Source organism: Oryzias melastigma, linkage group LG4 (genome assembly GCF_002922805.2).
Source record: "Oryzias melastigma strain HK-1 linkage group LG4, ASM292280v2, whole genome shotgun sequence".
NCBI lineage: Eukaryota > Metazoa > Chordata > Actinopteri > Beloniformes > Adrianichthyidae > Oryzias > Oryzias melastigma.
The window spans coordinates 23,309,102-23,324,412 of NC_050515.1; the positions used below are offsets into that span (position 1 = coordinate 23,309,102).

Sequence of the window (15,311 nt, forward strand, 5' to 3'; positions counted from 1 at the left end):
GGTTCTGAAGAGAGCCGGATGGAGGATAAAATCTGAAAGGATGGGCCGGTGAAGGAAGCTGAGGAGGATAGGAGTTGTTACAGTATTATCCTAATTATCCCAAATATAATCACTTATAGAACCAAATCCACCAGAATTGGATCAGACTTTAAAAATCTCAACACTGACCTTTTTCATTGGTCAGAAAAAAATTAAGTTTTATACTTTACACAAAAATATTGTATTCAGATTGTTAAAATTCTGTCCTGAATGAGTTCAGAGGGTCATTGTGGGTTCCTCCATGTTCAGGCCCACTTTTATTTGAATTACATTATTCCCCACAGATCTCCTGCTGTACCTGTTGTGCTCCTGCGAGGATGAGGAGGGTCACTGGCTCCATCCCACTGATCTGGTTCTTCATTAATGTGCACCTGAAGGAGAGTTCCAGCGCTGAAGGTCACCGAGAACAAGACCGACTGTTCTTTGGTCGAAGAGGAAACCGCCTGACACCTTTTAGGGAGACAAACCATCGTCATGAACGTCCTCTAACAGGAAGACTGTGAACGCACTGCTGCTCTCACCCCAGAAGGACGACAAATATTGCTGCCCTCAGCATCTTGAACTCGTCCTTTACGCCTTCACAGATCGATCTGAGCGTTAAGTCTCCTAACAACAGAATGTTACCTGCGGGAAAAGATTGAATTCAACTCAGTTTGTTTGTAGCAACTTTTCACTAGAAAAGAATTTCTTAAATTGAATGGAACTGAACATGCTACAAATGCTGTTAATTAAACATGTTTTCTTAGACACATTTACATAAATCTTCTGGTAAGGTGACATTCCTGCAGGTTATCACAGCTTTTCTGCTCTTGACAAGAAGAACCCAAAACTACAGATGATCAGACTTCATGCCAGGCTCAAGATGTTTAAATGATAACTAATATACATCTACTGTAGATGTCTACTGGACATCTCAGACAATTATAATGTATGATTAGATGTTCTGCACATAGAGATCTCCTACACATCTAGCTGTAAACATCTAATCTTTGGACATTTTCAGAAGGCTATTAGAGTACTTCTTAAACATGTACTAAATATAAAATAAACAGCAATTTCAGTTTTATTTGTGATTTCTTTTTTTCTCAGAGACAACTAGTAATCACAAGATTCTGTATTCCAAGACTTAACAAATATTTTTACCGGCCTTTAAAAGGTCTAAGAAACTTGCATCAAAACAACAATCCAGCGAGTACAACTTGATGCATGAACAGAATAGTCATTGTTTTTTAACAAATCAAAACTCAACTTGGCACATTTTAATCAAGAAATATATCCTTTAAGAATGCATGCTAAAACAGGGTGCAGCGGTCTGTGCTCAATTCATATGTTTATACTTAAACAGTCGCTTTCTCCAAAGTGGTCCAGTTTTTAGACGCCATCAGGTCGTCCTTTGGCGTCTTCTAGTATCTTTGGGTCCTCTGTTGCATCATCAAAAGTTTGAAGTATGGTCTCCAACGCACACAAAGCCACCAATAATACATCTTAAATTCTTCTTAGTGTTATTTAATAACCCCTTTTAAAAAAAAACCCTAACCCTCCTCAAGAAAAATGGCGGCTTGTTTACAACATGCAAGGGATGATGGGACCACAATGCAAGTTGTCTGCTGAAGATCTTAACTACAAAGTGCCATAGACCTCTATGAATTGATGTCTATTCATTGCATCGCCATGATTTTGAAATCTAATAAATGATTTAGATATCTATTGGATGTGTCCTTGACCACTGGGTTGTGAGAGAAATCTAAAGGTTAAGTCAATAAACTTGAGTTTACATGAGTAAACTTTGAAATAAGAAAAAAATAAGCTCTTCATTCCAACTAAACTTCAAAAACGTAAAATTAAATGAAATTTCAGGAAGAAAACTAAAGAAGTTACTTATTTGAGCAGCAAGACATTGTTGGATTAACCTTTCAAAGCCAGTTCCACTGAAAAACAGAAGTTATGGATGCTGATTGCTTTTAGCATAGCAAATTGAAATGTTACTAGAACAGAGCCCTGAGGAACACCATTTAGGAAGACTTGTTCCAAACACATTCTGCCTTTAAACCTTCGTAGAAATGATTCCCATAAAAATGTACTTCCAAATGTGAATATTGTGTCTCAGTTCTTGTCTTACCTGTTCAGAGGTGCTGCAGCTCCTCTCTCAGGCGTCCTGCTTCCTCTTCATCATCAGTGAACTCAAGAAGAGTCTTCTAATTCTGGAAAACAGAAAGTCGAGAAACTGTTGGAGCAGAACGCCGGCGGTCTCCAGAGGGAAGAGCTGCTCTGGGATCAAGATGACCGTTAGCTCCGTCGGTTGATGAGAGACAGAAAAACAGGAAATTTCCTCTCCAGGCACCAAAATAAGATCTGTGTTTAACGGTCAGACTCAAAGTCTTCACAAACACGTGGTTTATAGTAAAGGCAGGTGAAAATAAACAAGGAATCTAGCTTATCAAAAAAATTCTTGACTTGTTTTTCTATTTCATATTAAGTGTTTCACTTGTGAGGTACAAACTTGTGGGTTGTTTTCGGCAAGAAAAGTCTTATTTTAAGATTTTCACAGATTTACCTTAAAATTTGATTGAGTAAAGGTGTTTTTTTTTTATTTTTTTAAATCATTTATTTTAAGTTTATCCTTAGTTTATCCTTTGGACTTGAATAATTTCTCCACATTGTTAATAATAAAATTAAAAACTCCATTAAAATGGAAAGCAAACAAAAAAAACTATTTATCATAGAGGATTTCTTTCTTTCTTTTTTTAATTAATACTTTCCGTCATCTTATTTACATCAACTTCTTTTATGCTTGATCTCAGAGGTTTGCTTTAATGGAAGATATCCAGAATATGGTAGAAAATATTTTAAAACTGGCACATCATGGTATTTTTGTGTAATTTAAAGAGTAGAAAAACTCCTCTTTGTAGTTTGGTGTGGTCCCATAAGGCCACATTGTATTTTTTTTTAAAACACTTTATTTATATTTCTAGTTATTTACAAGAAATGTGGTTGTTTATATCCATGAGGAAAGCTGATTGTATTGTTGGACAAGAATAAACTGTAGATTTTAAATGTTTGCTTGGGTTTAACATTTATTTATTTTTGTTTCTTTGTATGTTTTAAATCACTTCCCTGAGTAAAAAGTAGTCCGTTGAAGTGTACTGTTAGTATGCTTGGTCCAGGCGTCTGCCTGAGGCTCAGAAGCCTCATTCAGCTCTTTTATCCTTCAATTGTGGCTCTTTGGATTTGAAAAAAAATCCAAACAATAAAAAAATGGTTTGCTGGTTCATTTCTGTTACTTATTTTTAGAGTTGTAAAACTTTTTAAGAAGTGATTTTGCATAAGCTAAACTTAACTCTTTTTACAGTCTAGTTTTTTTACTTAACCACTACTGACATAATTGCAAGTAAATCTACTTTAGCAGGAGGATTTTATTTGACACAGAATGTTTGTTATTTTGAAAGGAACTTGCATTTGCTGCTGTCAAAACTAAAATAATTGAAATATAACACTGTTAGGATTCGATAATTGTAACCAAAAATATAAATAAAGCGTAATTTTCTCAAACTCAAACTTTATTCATTTCTATAGTGCCTTTCATTCAGTTGAAACACAAGGCACTTTACATAAAATAAAGAAAAAAGGACATTAAAAAAGCAAAGTCTTTAAAAACAAATACACACAAAACAAGACAATTACTCAAAATTAACACCCCTCCCTTCCTCAGTTACTCCCAATATCCACCAGTATAAACTTAACAACCAAAATGAACAAGAGTGAAGAACTGCAGTTCTAGGTCAGATTTTTTGGCTCTCATTCAGTTTTGGTTGGTTAGGAACTAAACTAAATGGACCCAGACTTAGTCTATACATGCATTAAAGTTAGAATGTTCTAATTGAGTCTGAAGGAGTATTCAGTTAGTATACTTCCTTCATTAAATGTACAGTACATGGACTATAGTAGACTTGCTGTCCTATTATAATAAACTGCATGTGTGTGACTTTTGCCGTAACTCTGCAGTAAACAAACATCAATACCAATCCACTTTAAGAGCAAACTTTAATCATTTTACGACAGATGTGTGGTCATAGATAAAAAGAAAGAAACTGAGGAGCAGGAGCTCTAATGTCCTCTGTGGCTCCGAGCGTTTGCTTTCTTCTCCGGCTTGGTTCCATGGCTCATCCCGCAGAAATAAACAGCAGAGTCGTTCTGCTGGAAGCCGCTCAGCATCAGTGACCCGTTGACCCCCGCGGACACCTTCTCTGGACGCACTCCCGCTCCGTACTTCACGTTAGGGGTGCTAGAGGGCCCCACCGTCAGCAGCATTTGAGGCCCCTGACCCGCAGCCGTCCTGTACCAGCTGATGATGGAGGCGGTGGGGGAGGACTTGGTGTGCTGCGGAGCGTCCAGCAGGGGGCAATACAGGGTGGCATTTTCACCGGCTCTGACCCAAAGGGTTGAGGTTGGCATGGTGAGAACAGGCTCCTGAAAACCTAATAGAAATAAAATATAGAAAACAACAACTAAATTAAAAAAATCTAATGGAATAAGGAGACATTAAGGAAAATGGAAATATAAATGTGAATTGATACAGATGGATAGAATATTTTTAGTTCATTTTATTTGTCCAAAATGTGTTTAAAAATGAATATTCTTATGATTTGAAGGAAATTCATGATATACTATAAGTATCAACAAATGTTGAATTTGTCTACAAACAGAATACTTTGTTTCAAACATCTTAAATACTTTAAAATAACTTATTCCAGTTTCTTAATTTATCATTTCAAATCCTCAATAATTATTATTTTTTTTTAATAAAACAGAGACTCACCACTGAGAGCGAGAAGGATCACCCAGATGTGCAGAGACTCCATCGTCCACTGACGGATCAAACCAACCTGCTGCTGTTTTTGTTCCTCGAAGCAGCGAAGCGTTTCAATGAAAACAGACAAACAGTTAAACTTCTGGACAGACGTTGGTGTTTTTTTTATTATCAGTTTTCTACTCAGTAATTAAATGTGACATCTTTATTCATGTACTATTGAACAAAAACAGAGATAATTCAAACATTCAAATGTGTTAGAAAATTTCAAATATATTAAGTTAATATAAAATAAATGTTCACAATAAAAGATTTTGTGCAAAGACAAAAAAGCTTTAATGATTCATTTTTCGATTTTCCTCCATCTCTTTTCATTTTCCTATTTCAATTCAAACCTTTAAATTAAATAAATTAACTGATTATTTTCATCCCTGCTGTCTATGTACATCTTTAAATGGGCATAACAGAGAAGCTTTACCGCTCTTTCAATAAGGAAGATCTGCCTCACTTCCATGTAAGCTGGGTTCTTACATCACTCACTCTGCACGCCACTCATCAATTAAGCCTTCGTTCTAAACCAGGGGTCCCCTAACTATGGCCCACGGGCCGGATCCGGCCCTCCTCCACATTTGGGCCAAACTGTTTTGACTAAATTAGACATTTTTCAATTCTTTAGGTTAATTTGGCATTTAGTTAATATTTCAACTACATGCTAGCCGTTTTGGCTAATTTAGGCTTTTTTTTAGTTTTTTTTAAGTTTAGCTAATAACTTAGCTTTTTTTTTTTTTAAGCTACTTTGGCACTTCACTAATATTATAGCTGGCTATCAACTTCATTTTTAGCTATCAACTTCAGCGTTTTCAGCTATCAGCTTCTGCGTTTGCAGCTATCAACTTCAGCATTTTCAACTATCAACTTTAGCGTTTTCAGCTACCAGCTTCAGCATTTTCAGCTACCAGCTTCTGCATTTTCAGCTACCAGCTTCAGCGTTTGCAGCTATCAACTTCAGCATTTTCAGCTACCAGCTTCAGCGTTTGCAGCTATCAACTTCAGCATTTTCAGCTACCAGCTTCAGCGTTTGCAGCTACCAGCTTCAGCGTTTGCAGCTATCAACTTCAGCGTTTTCAGCTATCAACTTTAGCGTTTTCAGCTATTTTTTCTGTCAAGATTACCGAAATGAATTATTTAAAATTTGGCTATGTGTGGCATTCTGAAAAAGCATCAATGTTTACGTTTAGGCTGTTATTGTTACACTGTTAGCCTACAAACCAACCTCGGCCGCCATCAGAGAAGAAAACAGTTATGTGGCCCTCACAAGTTTGGGGACCTCTGTTCTAAACCAATTCCCCATCTTTTCTTCTAAGCCAACCACAATCATATTTTTGCTTTTTAAATGGTAAATAGCATATACTTGTTTAGCGCTTTCTACCCTCCTTCGAGGGCCCAAAGCACTTCACAGTCACAGACCCATTCACCCATTCACACACACTTTCACACACTGGTGGTGGCTCCGCTGCCGAACACTGGCGCCAACCTCCCACCAGAGGCAATTCGGGGTTCAGTGTCTTGGCCAAGGACACTTCGACACATGGGCGGGCAAGGCGGGAGTTGAACCCGCTCACTTCTGATCAGGAGTTGACCGTCCTACCACTGCACCACGGATGTGTATTACTAGATGTGTATCTCGTTACATTCAGCCCGTACTCTACCTGGACCAATACCATGTGATGGACTGGTCCTCAGCTACCATAAGCATCTAGCAGGGAGGAAGTTTAATTGTACTTCATAAAAAAATAGACTGATTATAAATAATACAAACCACCAGATCCCACATGATTCCAATAGTGGCTGGGATAGGCTCCAGCAACTCGATGAACCCTAAAGGTATTAAGCGGGTTAAAACGGTGAATTGATGAATGGATGACAATGCAATTGTCCTGACCTGCTTGTTTTTTTTTGTTTTGTTTTTTTTTTATACTTTTTTTAATTAACATTCTAACCAATGAGATTGGCTTTCAGAAAGCAAGAATTAAAACAATGAGTGAATATTGAAATGAAAAAAAAAATGGACTGAAGCCGGATGATTCACGCCTTGTTTTTGTGGGTTTGAGTAAACTGTCAGCACAAACAAATCCTGAGCTGCTCCCTCATATTTTGCACAGCTGACATGATGAATTCTTTAGGCAACCAAAACCAGCCATGCAGTCGCTGCAGGAAAGACTCAGCCTTGCAGATGAAATGGTGGCTAAAATGTTCATAAACAAGAATTTTAACTAATTATACATAACTCAGTATTTGATCAGAGCTACAAATCTAGCCAAAGTGTCAGAAACCTCACACAATTGTCTGTCTGCAACTGTTTCACATTTGATTTCTTGTCTGAAACATTTAACAAAGAATCTTTAACTACAAAGTCAAGGTTACGGGGCCTCTAAAGGTGAAAAAACCTGGTTAAATGTATTTTATTAATAAACCATACACATTTTTATTATCAGAACACAGTGGAGTCACAACTAGATGTTGTGAAATGTTTGTGTTGATTTGGTTTTCACTTCATGAAAATGATGACTTCATATTCAGCATTTTAAAAAAAAGAATAAAAGTAGTGAGCATAGTTTCCGGATTACTTTTAAAATCCAGGGCACTATGTAGTTTTTTAGTGGTTAGGGATTAGGGTGGGAATTCGAACACAGAAACTCTACAAAATGATGGACGCACTATATAATGCACTATGTAATGAGAATGAATTCAGACACAACCTACGAGTGATAAAGAAAACAGGAAAACAGGAAGGATTTTATTTTTCTTTCTGACTTTTTTTCACAGCTGTTTGGTCATTTTGCATAACTCTGTTACAAGCCGACACCAAACTACTATAATGTTTTTCTTATATAACTTCGGCTCATGGCAAAGCAAGTAGGAATATTAGGTTTTTTTCCCATCTCCAACCAGTCAGGTCTGTCTCACCTGAGCTGTTTAACCTGTTTTTAGTGCCAGCTCACCTGTTCTCAGCTTTTTAGACCCATTCTGATATGGTTTCCAGGCTTACCATCTATTCCAGTTACTCTTCAAAATAAAAAAAACATTGAGTTCTCAAAGTATGGATCAGAAAATATTCCCTAATTTAAGTTACAGAGCTGTACTTATGTTGTCTTCACTCTGTAGTTCAGGAATCGTGAGTCTGTAGACCTGCCAGCAGGTGGAGCTTTTATTTTTTACAGCACCTTTTTAAATGTAAAAGATATAAAGTTCTTTAAAGAGATACAAAAACTTTTAAAGCAAACATGACAAAAGGAAAAAACTACAAGAAAATATGTTGTGGGCATCATTTTTAAACTCAGTTTGGACATAAACACAACTGGCAAATATCTGCTCTTGTGTGAGTGTTGCTTCCTGCTGATCGAGTTTTGTTGAGTAAGTCGACCGTTTGTCTGCCACAAAACATCAAGTCAGCAGTATCACCATTAAATAGAATCTTATTTTAACAGGGAGTGAGGTAAGGACTAGAGACCAGGAGAGGTCTGATCAGTCCTTTTAGTTCTGGTTGAACATTTGAGATGAAACCATGAATTGATGGAGATGACCTTCAAATTAAAGTTCTTCTTTTCACTGCTCACACGCCAACATCAGCTCTTTATTTTAAACGTATTTAGTGTGTCAGTTAGGAAAGCTCAACCCCGAGGAGGAGGGAACAAGATGAGCTGTGAGCTTGAGTTCAGCCAGAGTTCTTGAGAAATACAGAACAGCTGCAAACAGGAGTGAGAAATCTTCATCTTTATATTTTGGTTTGAGCCCATTCAGTCTAAAGCTACGTCCTCTAACTCGCATTCAGGCGGCCACTTCCAGTGAAAATTCTATGTAGACACACATTACTCATGTTTCGGCCTTTCAAACTCTCATAGCTACACACGTTTTTTTGACTGTTTCCAAGATTTACGCACTAATCATTCAGCCATTGTGTGTGCATTACCAGTTAAACCAGGTTGAACTTTGACCAATCAGGGAGTTTGGTAGAGACATGTGGATTTGTTTTATCTTGTGGACGCTGAGTCTGACAAAGTTTGTCTTTAATATAAAGATAAACCAAGTCCACTATCCTGACCTGATAATATCCGCCACTGCAAGGAACTAACATGAGCTATGTCTGTTTTCTGCGTCTGTCTGTTTATGCGATAGAATAAAAAGAAAGAAGTCCCTCCCTTCTTGTGCAGTGTGAACACTGTGATACATGCGTCAGCTGCTGGATGCCTGCATAGCTTGAGGTGGAGGTAGCCTTAGCCAAACAAACATCTGTACAAACAACTATATTTTTTAATTTTGGTGTTGATATTTAAACTTAGCATAAAGAATGTATGAAAGATGATTCATTCCAGAATTTCAATGCAAACTAGAAAGCATCAAATGTTGCAGTTCCACCAAAAACCACTAGAGACAGGTTGCAGGAGGAAACAATTTTCCATCTAATTCTGTGTTAAAAAGTACAATTTTACACAAAAAATGAAGGAATTTTTAATCTGATTTCAAGATTTTTTTAAATATATATTACCTTATTTCCAAATGATGCGAACTCCAATTGAGGGGATTTTTTTAAATCTTGCTGTTTTGATTTTGTTAAACTTTTTTAGAGGTGCGATTTTTTTTTAAATTTATCATTGGACATATTGGAGCTACAGATTTTACTTTGAACCCCTAAATGTAGTTTTTGCGATGTCCGAAAGGGATTAAGCAGATCCAGAAAATGCGTGGAAGGAAGTAACATTCCCAGCACTAAAGGTTTGGGATTGGGTTTTTCTGTCTGGAGGGTCAAGCAGGATCAAATCGGTCTGGGGTCCCCCTGTGGTTGAACTGGGCAGCTTCCAGGAGCAAAAGACCGTATGCAAAGAGGACATTAAAAAGAGAATTTGATCTCAGATTTCCCTTTAAAAAAATAAAGAAAACACCAGAATCTAACATGAATATTTCTTTTCGACTGACTGAAGTTTATTCTTCTGTGGTATTGTCTGTTTGGTATCTTGACACTTTTTACACATGACATTTTCTGCCCTTTTTGTGTTTGTTTTTCTTTTTATCCTCAGTTACTAATAAAGTTTATGTTGGGAGCTCAGCCATCACCCACAAGCAGTTCATTGCAAAAGCAGGCCCTCAGAAATAGGTCAAACATTATTACCCAGTTGGCAGATTCTCCTTAAATAAGCAAAAATTCTGCCTAAAGGGTAAGAAAATTTGTCCCACTAAGAATTCTTGTTTTAAGAAAAAAATCTAGTCACTAAGAAATGTTTTCTCAAACTAAAAGGGTTTTGCTTTTGCTAAACTTTCTTGATAAGATTATGTTTTTCCAAGTAAGGAAAGAGATTTTTTATTTTCTTTTTTAAGCTTCATTGCAATATTTGAGCTTACATAAATAATGAATTGATTCCTTATTAAATAAGCTCTCAGTTGCAGGAATCTGTTTGTATGAATGTGATACATCTCATTTAAAGTTCCTCAAACCCACACATCGCCACTCTTCAGTGATTTTTGAGAAGACATCAACAAACTTTAGACGTTATTTCAGTTTGTGATCTGCACCTGCAATAATCCAAGTCTGCTTATCTCACACCAGCACAGTTGGGGTGTGGTGAATTTTGGGGGAAATTTGTCAGGTTAAAGCAGCTCCTGGCAGCAGCTACACACTTACAGAGATGCAGATGCTCTGAACTCGCAAAGAGCCAATCACAGTTCAGGGAGATAGGGTGGGTGGTGGGTAGGGCATGTGGTCCCCATTTGTGTGCCAGGAACAGGCAACCAGTCAGGAAAGAGTGAACGCTGCTGCTGAATACCTGAATACTTTCAGTTTCTGCCTCTCCTTTAAGTTTTGATTCTGCCTGAATTTTTCAGTTTGAGAGTTCACCCAAGTTCATCCCAGAGAGATGTCAGGAAACAGAAACAGAAAGCTTCAGTTGTTAGGCCCCCCCTCCACCACACACACACAACTAACAGAGTCAACGGGTGAGGCAAACGTTGAAGGAGGAGCCACCCCCGAAGGAGCCCCTCCTTACGTCCCTGCCCAACTTGAAGGGAAACTCCAGCTCACTTCAGCCTCACACAGAGCAGCTACTCTCTGCACATCCTCATCCTCAGGTTCACCACCTCCAGCCTCGGGTTTTAGGCCAAGCAATCATGACAACACCGTCCAAGTCCAAGTCGCACAAGGTGAAGAATGTGGTGCTCGCCCTCCTCACGCTTTGGTCCATCATCGCCATCATCATCCTCGTTGTGTGGGCCACATCTCCTAACATGAAGGGCGCGGCTCAGTGTCGTGCTGAACTGCAGGACGCCACAGAGAGACTGGAGGGGGCAAAGGTGAATTTCCAAAAGGACAAAGTGGCCCTGGAGGAGAAAGTGATGGAAGCAAGGGAGGAGAACAACCAGAAGAACAGGGAGATCCTACTCCTGATGGAGAGGCTGAACACCACCAACGCCACACTGGAGGAGAGCCGACAGGAAAATGTGAGTTTTCATCGTTTTTGGACAGAAATGAAAGATTTTGTGTAATAATCTGTTCACTGATGGGAGCAGAAATGAGCAATAATAAGCAATTTACACAGCATCTATTAGACACATCTGTAGACACAGCAAAAAGAGAAAAAAATGATGAGAAAAATTGTTTTCTGTGTCAAATCTTTGAAAATCTAAATTTTGGTTAAAATTTTACTTGAAAACATTCAAAAACATTAATATTAGGAGTTCAGATTGCTCAGCTATTTGTGTCAGTGTTGAACGCTAGTCTCATCCTCTGTTTCCGGGTGAGGCTTATTGGGCGAATGCCTGTAGGACCTCACAGGATGCTTAGATCCCCCCTTCCCTCAACAAAACAGACAAATCTGAGCACAGGACAACAGCTTTACAAAAGTTCGGAGAGATGATCAGATGCAGATTGGAAAAGAAAACATTTCTCTACCTGTTTTCTTCCTGTAATGCATTGATGAAGTCTCCCAACTCCTAAAAATGCGTTTTCATCTGAAAACAGATTTATGGAGTTTATTTAAAAAAAACTTCCTGTTGCATAAACAGTGAAAAAAAACCTTGTTTTCATTTTTAACTTTTGAAGCACTGAAATGACAGCAAGCCTCAGAACTGTCCTTAAACTGAGGTCAACGCTGTCGGCTCAAGTTTCTGGGACAAAAACCAAATATTTGAACACCGCGGAGCCTCTAAAGCAGCAGGAAACACGCAGAGAGGCTTTTTACCCTGAAAACTGACAGACATGCTGACCATACAGGCTGTTTTTGTGTTCTGGCACAAACAGAGCAGGACTCCTCTTCCTTTACCCCCCCTCGCCTCCTCTCTGCTGCTGCATCGTCCCTCCTGTTCGGAATAGTTGTTCCCTCCTTCACTTTCTCACAGAGCCTGGTTGGAAAAAGTGAATGTTTGTCGTCCACTCCCCCCTCAGTGTTCCTTTCCTTTTCCTCAGCCTCATTTTTCCACTCCTCAAGCTGTACACTCATGGAGAAAATGAATGTCCAAATTAAAAAAAAACAGGATCACCCCCCTCCCCTCCATCAAAACTGGGGATCATCGCCCTGGTTTTAAAAGAAATGGAATTCAAGTTTAGTTTGATAATGTTTCTAAATGACCCCAGCCCTGAAATAGTTTTGCAGTTCAAAGGTCAGAGTGGGAACTTGCAAAAGTCATTAATCAACCGAGAAGACCCAGTTTAGTTTCTATATTCAGACGAGAACGCTCCAGGTGACCCCTAATCATCTGATCAAGAAAAAATAAACAAAATGAAAGAAAATGAAAATGAAAGAAAATGGAAGAAGATGAAGCTCCCCTTGCTTGTCCAGTGTGAACATCATAGGCTATACTCGCATCATAGAATGCGTTTTTTGAGCATCCATGAATGGGCTCCACTTATTCAGGGCATACGTAGCTAAAGACTTTCAGTCTGGAGTTCAGTTAAATCAGGATTCTCAAACTCAGTTTACCTTGGGGTCACTGAGGGCAAAGTCTGGCTGTGGCGGGGCTGTATGGGGTTCCATTTGTGCCAAAAATATGATTTTGCGTCCACTGTCTCTATCTTTGGTCCATTGTCTATGTCTACTGAACAATTTTATTCAAAATTTGTTCATGTCTATGTACTACTAAACAACTAAATTCAATTCAGCTAATACTTGAGTATCAAGACCAAATGGATCCTGTCAGGAGTCAGAGCTCTGTCTCCCCCTATGGTCACTGGCAGGAGGAAACTCCGGAGTGTCAACTCACTTTATCTCCCAGCAACCTCAGCCTGCATACTGAGCATTTCATCCTGACCTGATCTCCTGTTCACCTGATCGTGCTTTGTCTTTGATTCTGCTTGTTTGCCGCCTGCCCCGACCCTTGCCTGGACTCTGACCACTCTGGTTGCACTCTGATGCTTAGTTTTGACCTTTGCCTGCCTGACTTTTATTTAGCTTTTTGGACTTTTAGCAATGCTTGACTCCTGTCTTCCTGATTGAGCTAACCCACAGTTTGATACCAGTCATCTACCCGTTTGTGACAGATCCATTTGTTGTCATGTTTACAAGTTACAATTAAAATGGTCTTGCTGCCTACCTTTTATCTTCTCTTAAAACTGAAAATAGGCTGCATGGTGTTCCACTGGTTAGTGGTCTCACACCTGGCTTCACAGTGAGAAGGCCGTGTTTAGAATCCTGACTGGGGCCTTTCTGTGTGGAGTTTGCTTCTTTCTTCTTGCATTTGTGGGTTCTCTCTGGGCACTCTGGATTCCCCTCATAGTCATGCTTCATAGGTTAGTTGTTTTTTTTTCAGAATTGCCCCTATATGTAGGTGTATGTTGTGTGACCCCGTGGCAGGCTGACAATCTGTTTGGGGTGAACCCCAACTTTCCCCAACAGTAGGGTTGGGTGGAGATGGGTTGGCTCAGGCAAACTTGGATGGATGGATGGATAAAACTGAAAGGCTCAGTTGTACTATATTTCTGGACTCAACACATTCTTTTGTGTTTTGGGACACACCTCTGCAAGCAGGCCAAAGCTTTTGCCCCTGAGAACTGAACAATAGCAATCATAGCAAAGGCATGAATCATATCAAATACAGTCTGGCATTGGAATTACAGTATAACATGTTTTGGTTGAGACAGCTCAGGTCTTTGGAGTTGGAGATATGGCTGGAGACAGGGGCATGTGGTTCTGGGACACTTGAACAATTATACTATTGTCTTATAGGTGCTTCAGCTAGCATAGAATTCTCTGTATTCTCTACACTTTGACTTTCAAATGGAGGGAGAAGGTTTGAAGGGATTTGTTGTTGCTCCATTAGCTAACCCTCAACTAGAACCAAATTCATGGGATTGCTCATAAAACAATAATAGCGCTTGTTGAAAGGGCGGAAATAAGGGAAGCTGTCATTTGTGAGAAGGATCTGGTCCTCCACATTCATGGGTTACTGTTTTTTCCTGGGAGGTCACCATGAAATCAGAGTTTAGTTGAGTGTAGTTTTCAGAGGATTCCCTATAATAACCAAATAACCATGCAAATATTGACTACTTTAGTACTGACGTCCTAACAGGGAAACAGTTTCTTGGGATGCACGCTGTGTCTATTAGAACTGGACTGAGTGACCCCTCTCATTCCAAATAGGAAGTACCTCCTGGTTCCAAGAAGCCAAAATCCCATATACTTCTATTGAGAAATAAACAGAATAATCATCCTTGCTCTGATACCTTTTTATAGCATGTTCTTGATAATCCTATTTTCTTCATAATATTTTTTCTTTGCAGTGCAAGTTATTGAAGTTATACACTGGCCAGTTAGATGTCTCAATCAAAGGGGGTCTCTCATCGAACATTTGAAACTTTTGATAGATTTTCTGTAGCTCGCTTTCAAGTGGTAGAGGTGTGGACGTCAACTTGCTCCTGACTGATGAGAGTGATTGCCACAGAAATGTTGACTCGGACCGATTCGGACCAATCACTCCTTACTAATGATTTTTTTTAGTTACAACATGGTGGCGTCTGTATCATAAAAAATGGTCAATGAATTGGTCACATTGTTGGAGTTGGAAGTAGGTCATTTTATTTGGGTGGCATCACACACTGTCTTGTTCTCATACACAGTCAATGGATGAGTGTTGGGTTCTTTTTTCCTTTATGTGAGAGTGTAGACAGTAGATTATGTGTATCTGGGTCACACTGGTTTCTGCCAGTTCGGAGCTGATGGCAGTGCAGGACACCCTCCATTTTTGAAGAGTAAACTTGATTTGCCTTTCATCATCTGCCCTGAGTTTCCTTAGCTGAGCGGTATCCTCGACATCCTCAATGCTTCTTCAACAGCACTTGAACAGCAAATCTTGAAACCAGTGTCTAATCTTTGTCTTAAAGTGACCTCTTGTTAATGCGGTACTACTACCTTGTGTCTTGTTGCTCTGTTCAATATTAACATTACCACATTTTGTGCTCTATAAGACACACTTAAATCCTTTT

At 39.0% G+C, this 15,311-nt stretch overlaps 2 protein-coding genes across 2 annotated transcripts in view; one reads left to right on the top strand and one right to left on the bottom strand.

Annotated features, from left to right (window-relative positions):
- Positions 1–3,584: 3,584 nt before the first annotated feature.
- sid1 (secreted immunoglobulin domain 1) lies at positions 3,585–5,007 on the bottom strand. The gene is made up of 2 exons (XM_036211618.1): positions 4,856–5,007; positions 3,585–4,514 (listed from the first exon to the last, which is right to left on the bottom strand). Exons 1-2 carry the CDS (start codon positions 4,896–4,898, stop codon positions 4,144–4,146), a joined length of 414 nt encoding a protein of 137 aa, XP_036067511.1. The 5' UTR covers positions 4,899–5,007; the 3' UTR covers positions 3,585–4,143.
- A 5,246-nt stretch (positions 5,008–10,253) lies between these two features.
- si:ch211-1a19.3 overlaps positions 10,254–15,311 on the top strand; it is a 15,802-nt gene continuing 10,744 nt past the window's right edge. The window contains exon 1 of the mRNA XM_024279518.2: positions 10,254–11,335. Coding sequence (XP_024135286.1) covers positions 11,006–11,335 — 330 coding nt within the window. The 5' untranslated portion in view covers positions 10,254–11,005. The remainder of the gene's footprint in view (positions 11,336–15,311) is intronic.

Coding starts and splice junctions, on each gene's coding strand:
- sid1 (XM_036211618.1), bottom strand. CDS start 4,898: ATGGAGTCTCTGCACATCTGGGTGATCCTTCTCGCTCTCAGTG. Junction 4,515..4,855: donor GATCCTTCTCGCTCTCAGTG/GTGAGTCTCTGT, acceptor TATTTCTATTAG/GTTTTCAGGAGCCTGTTCTC.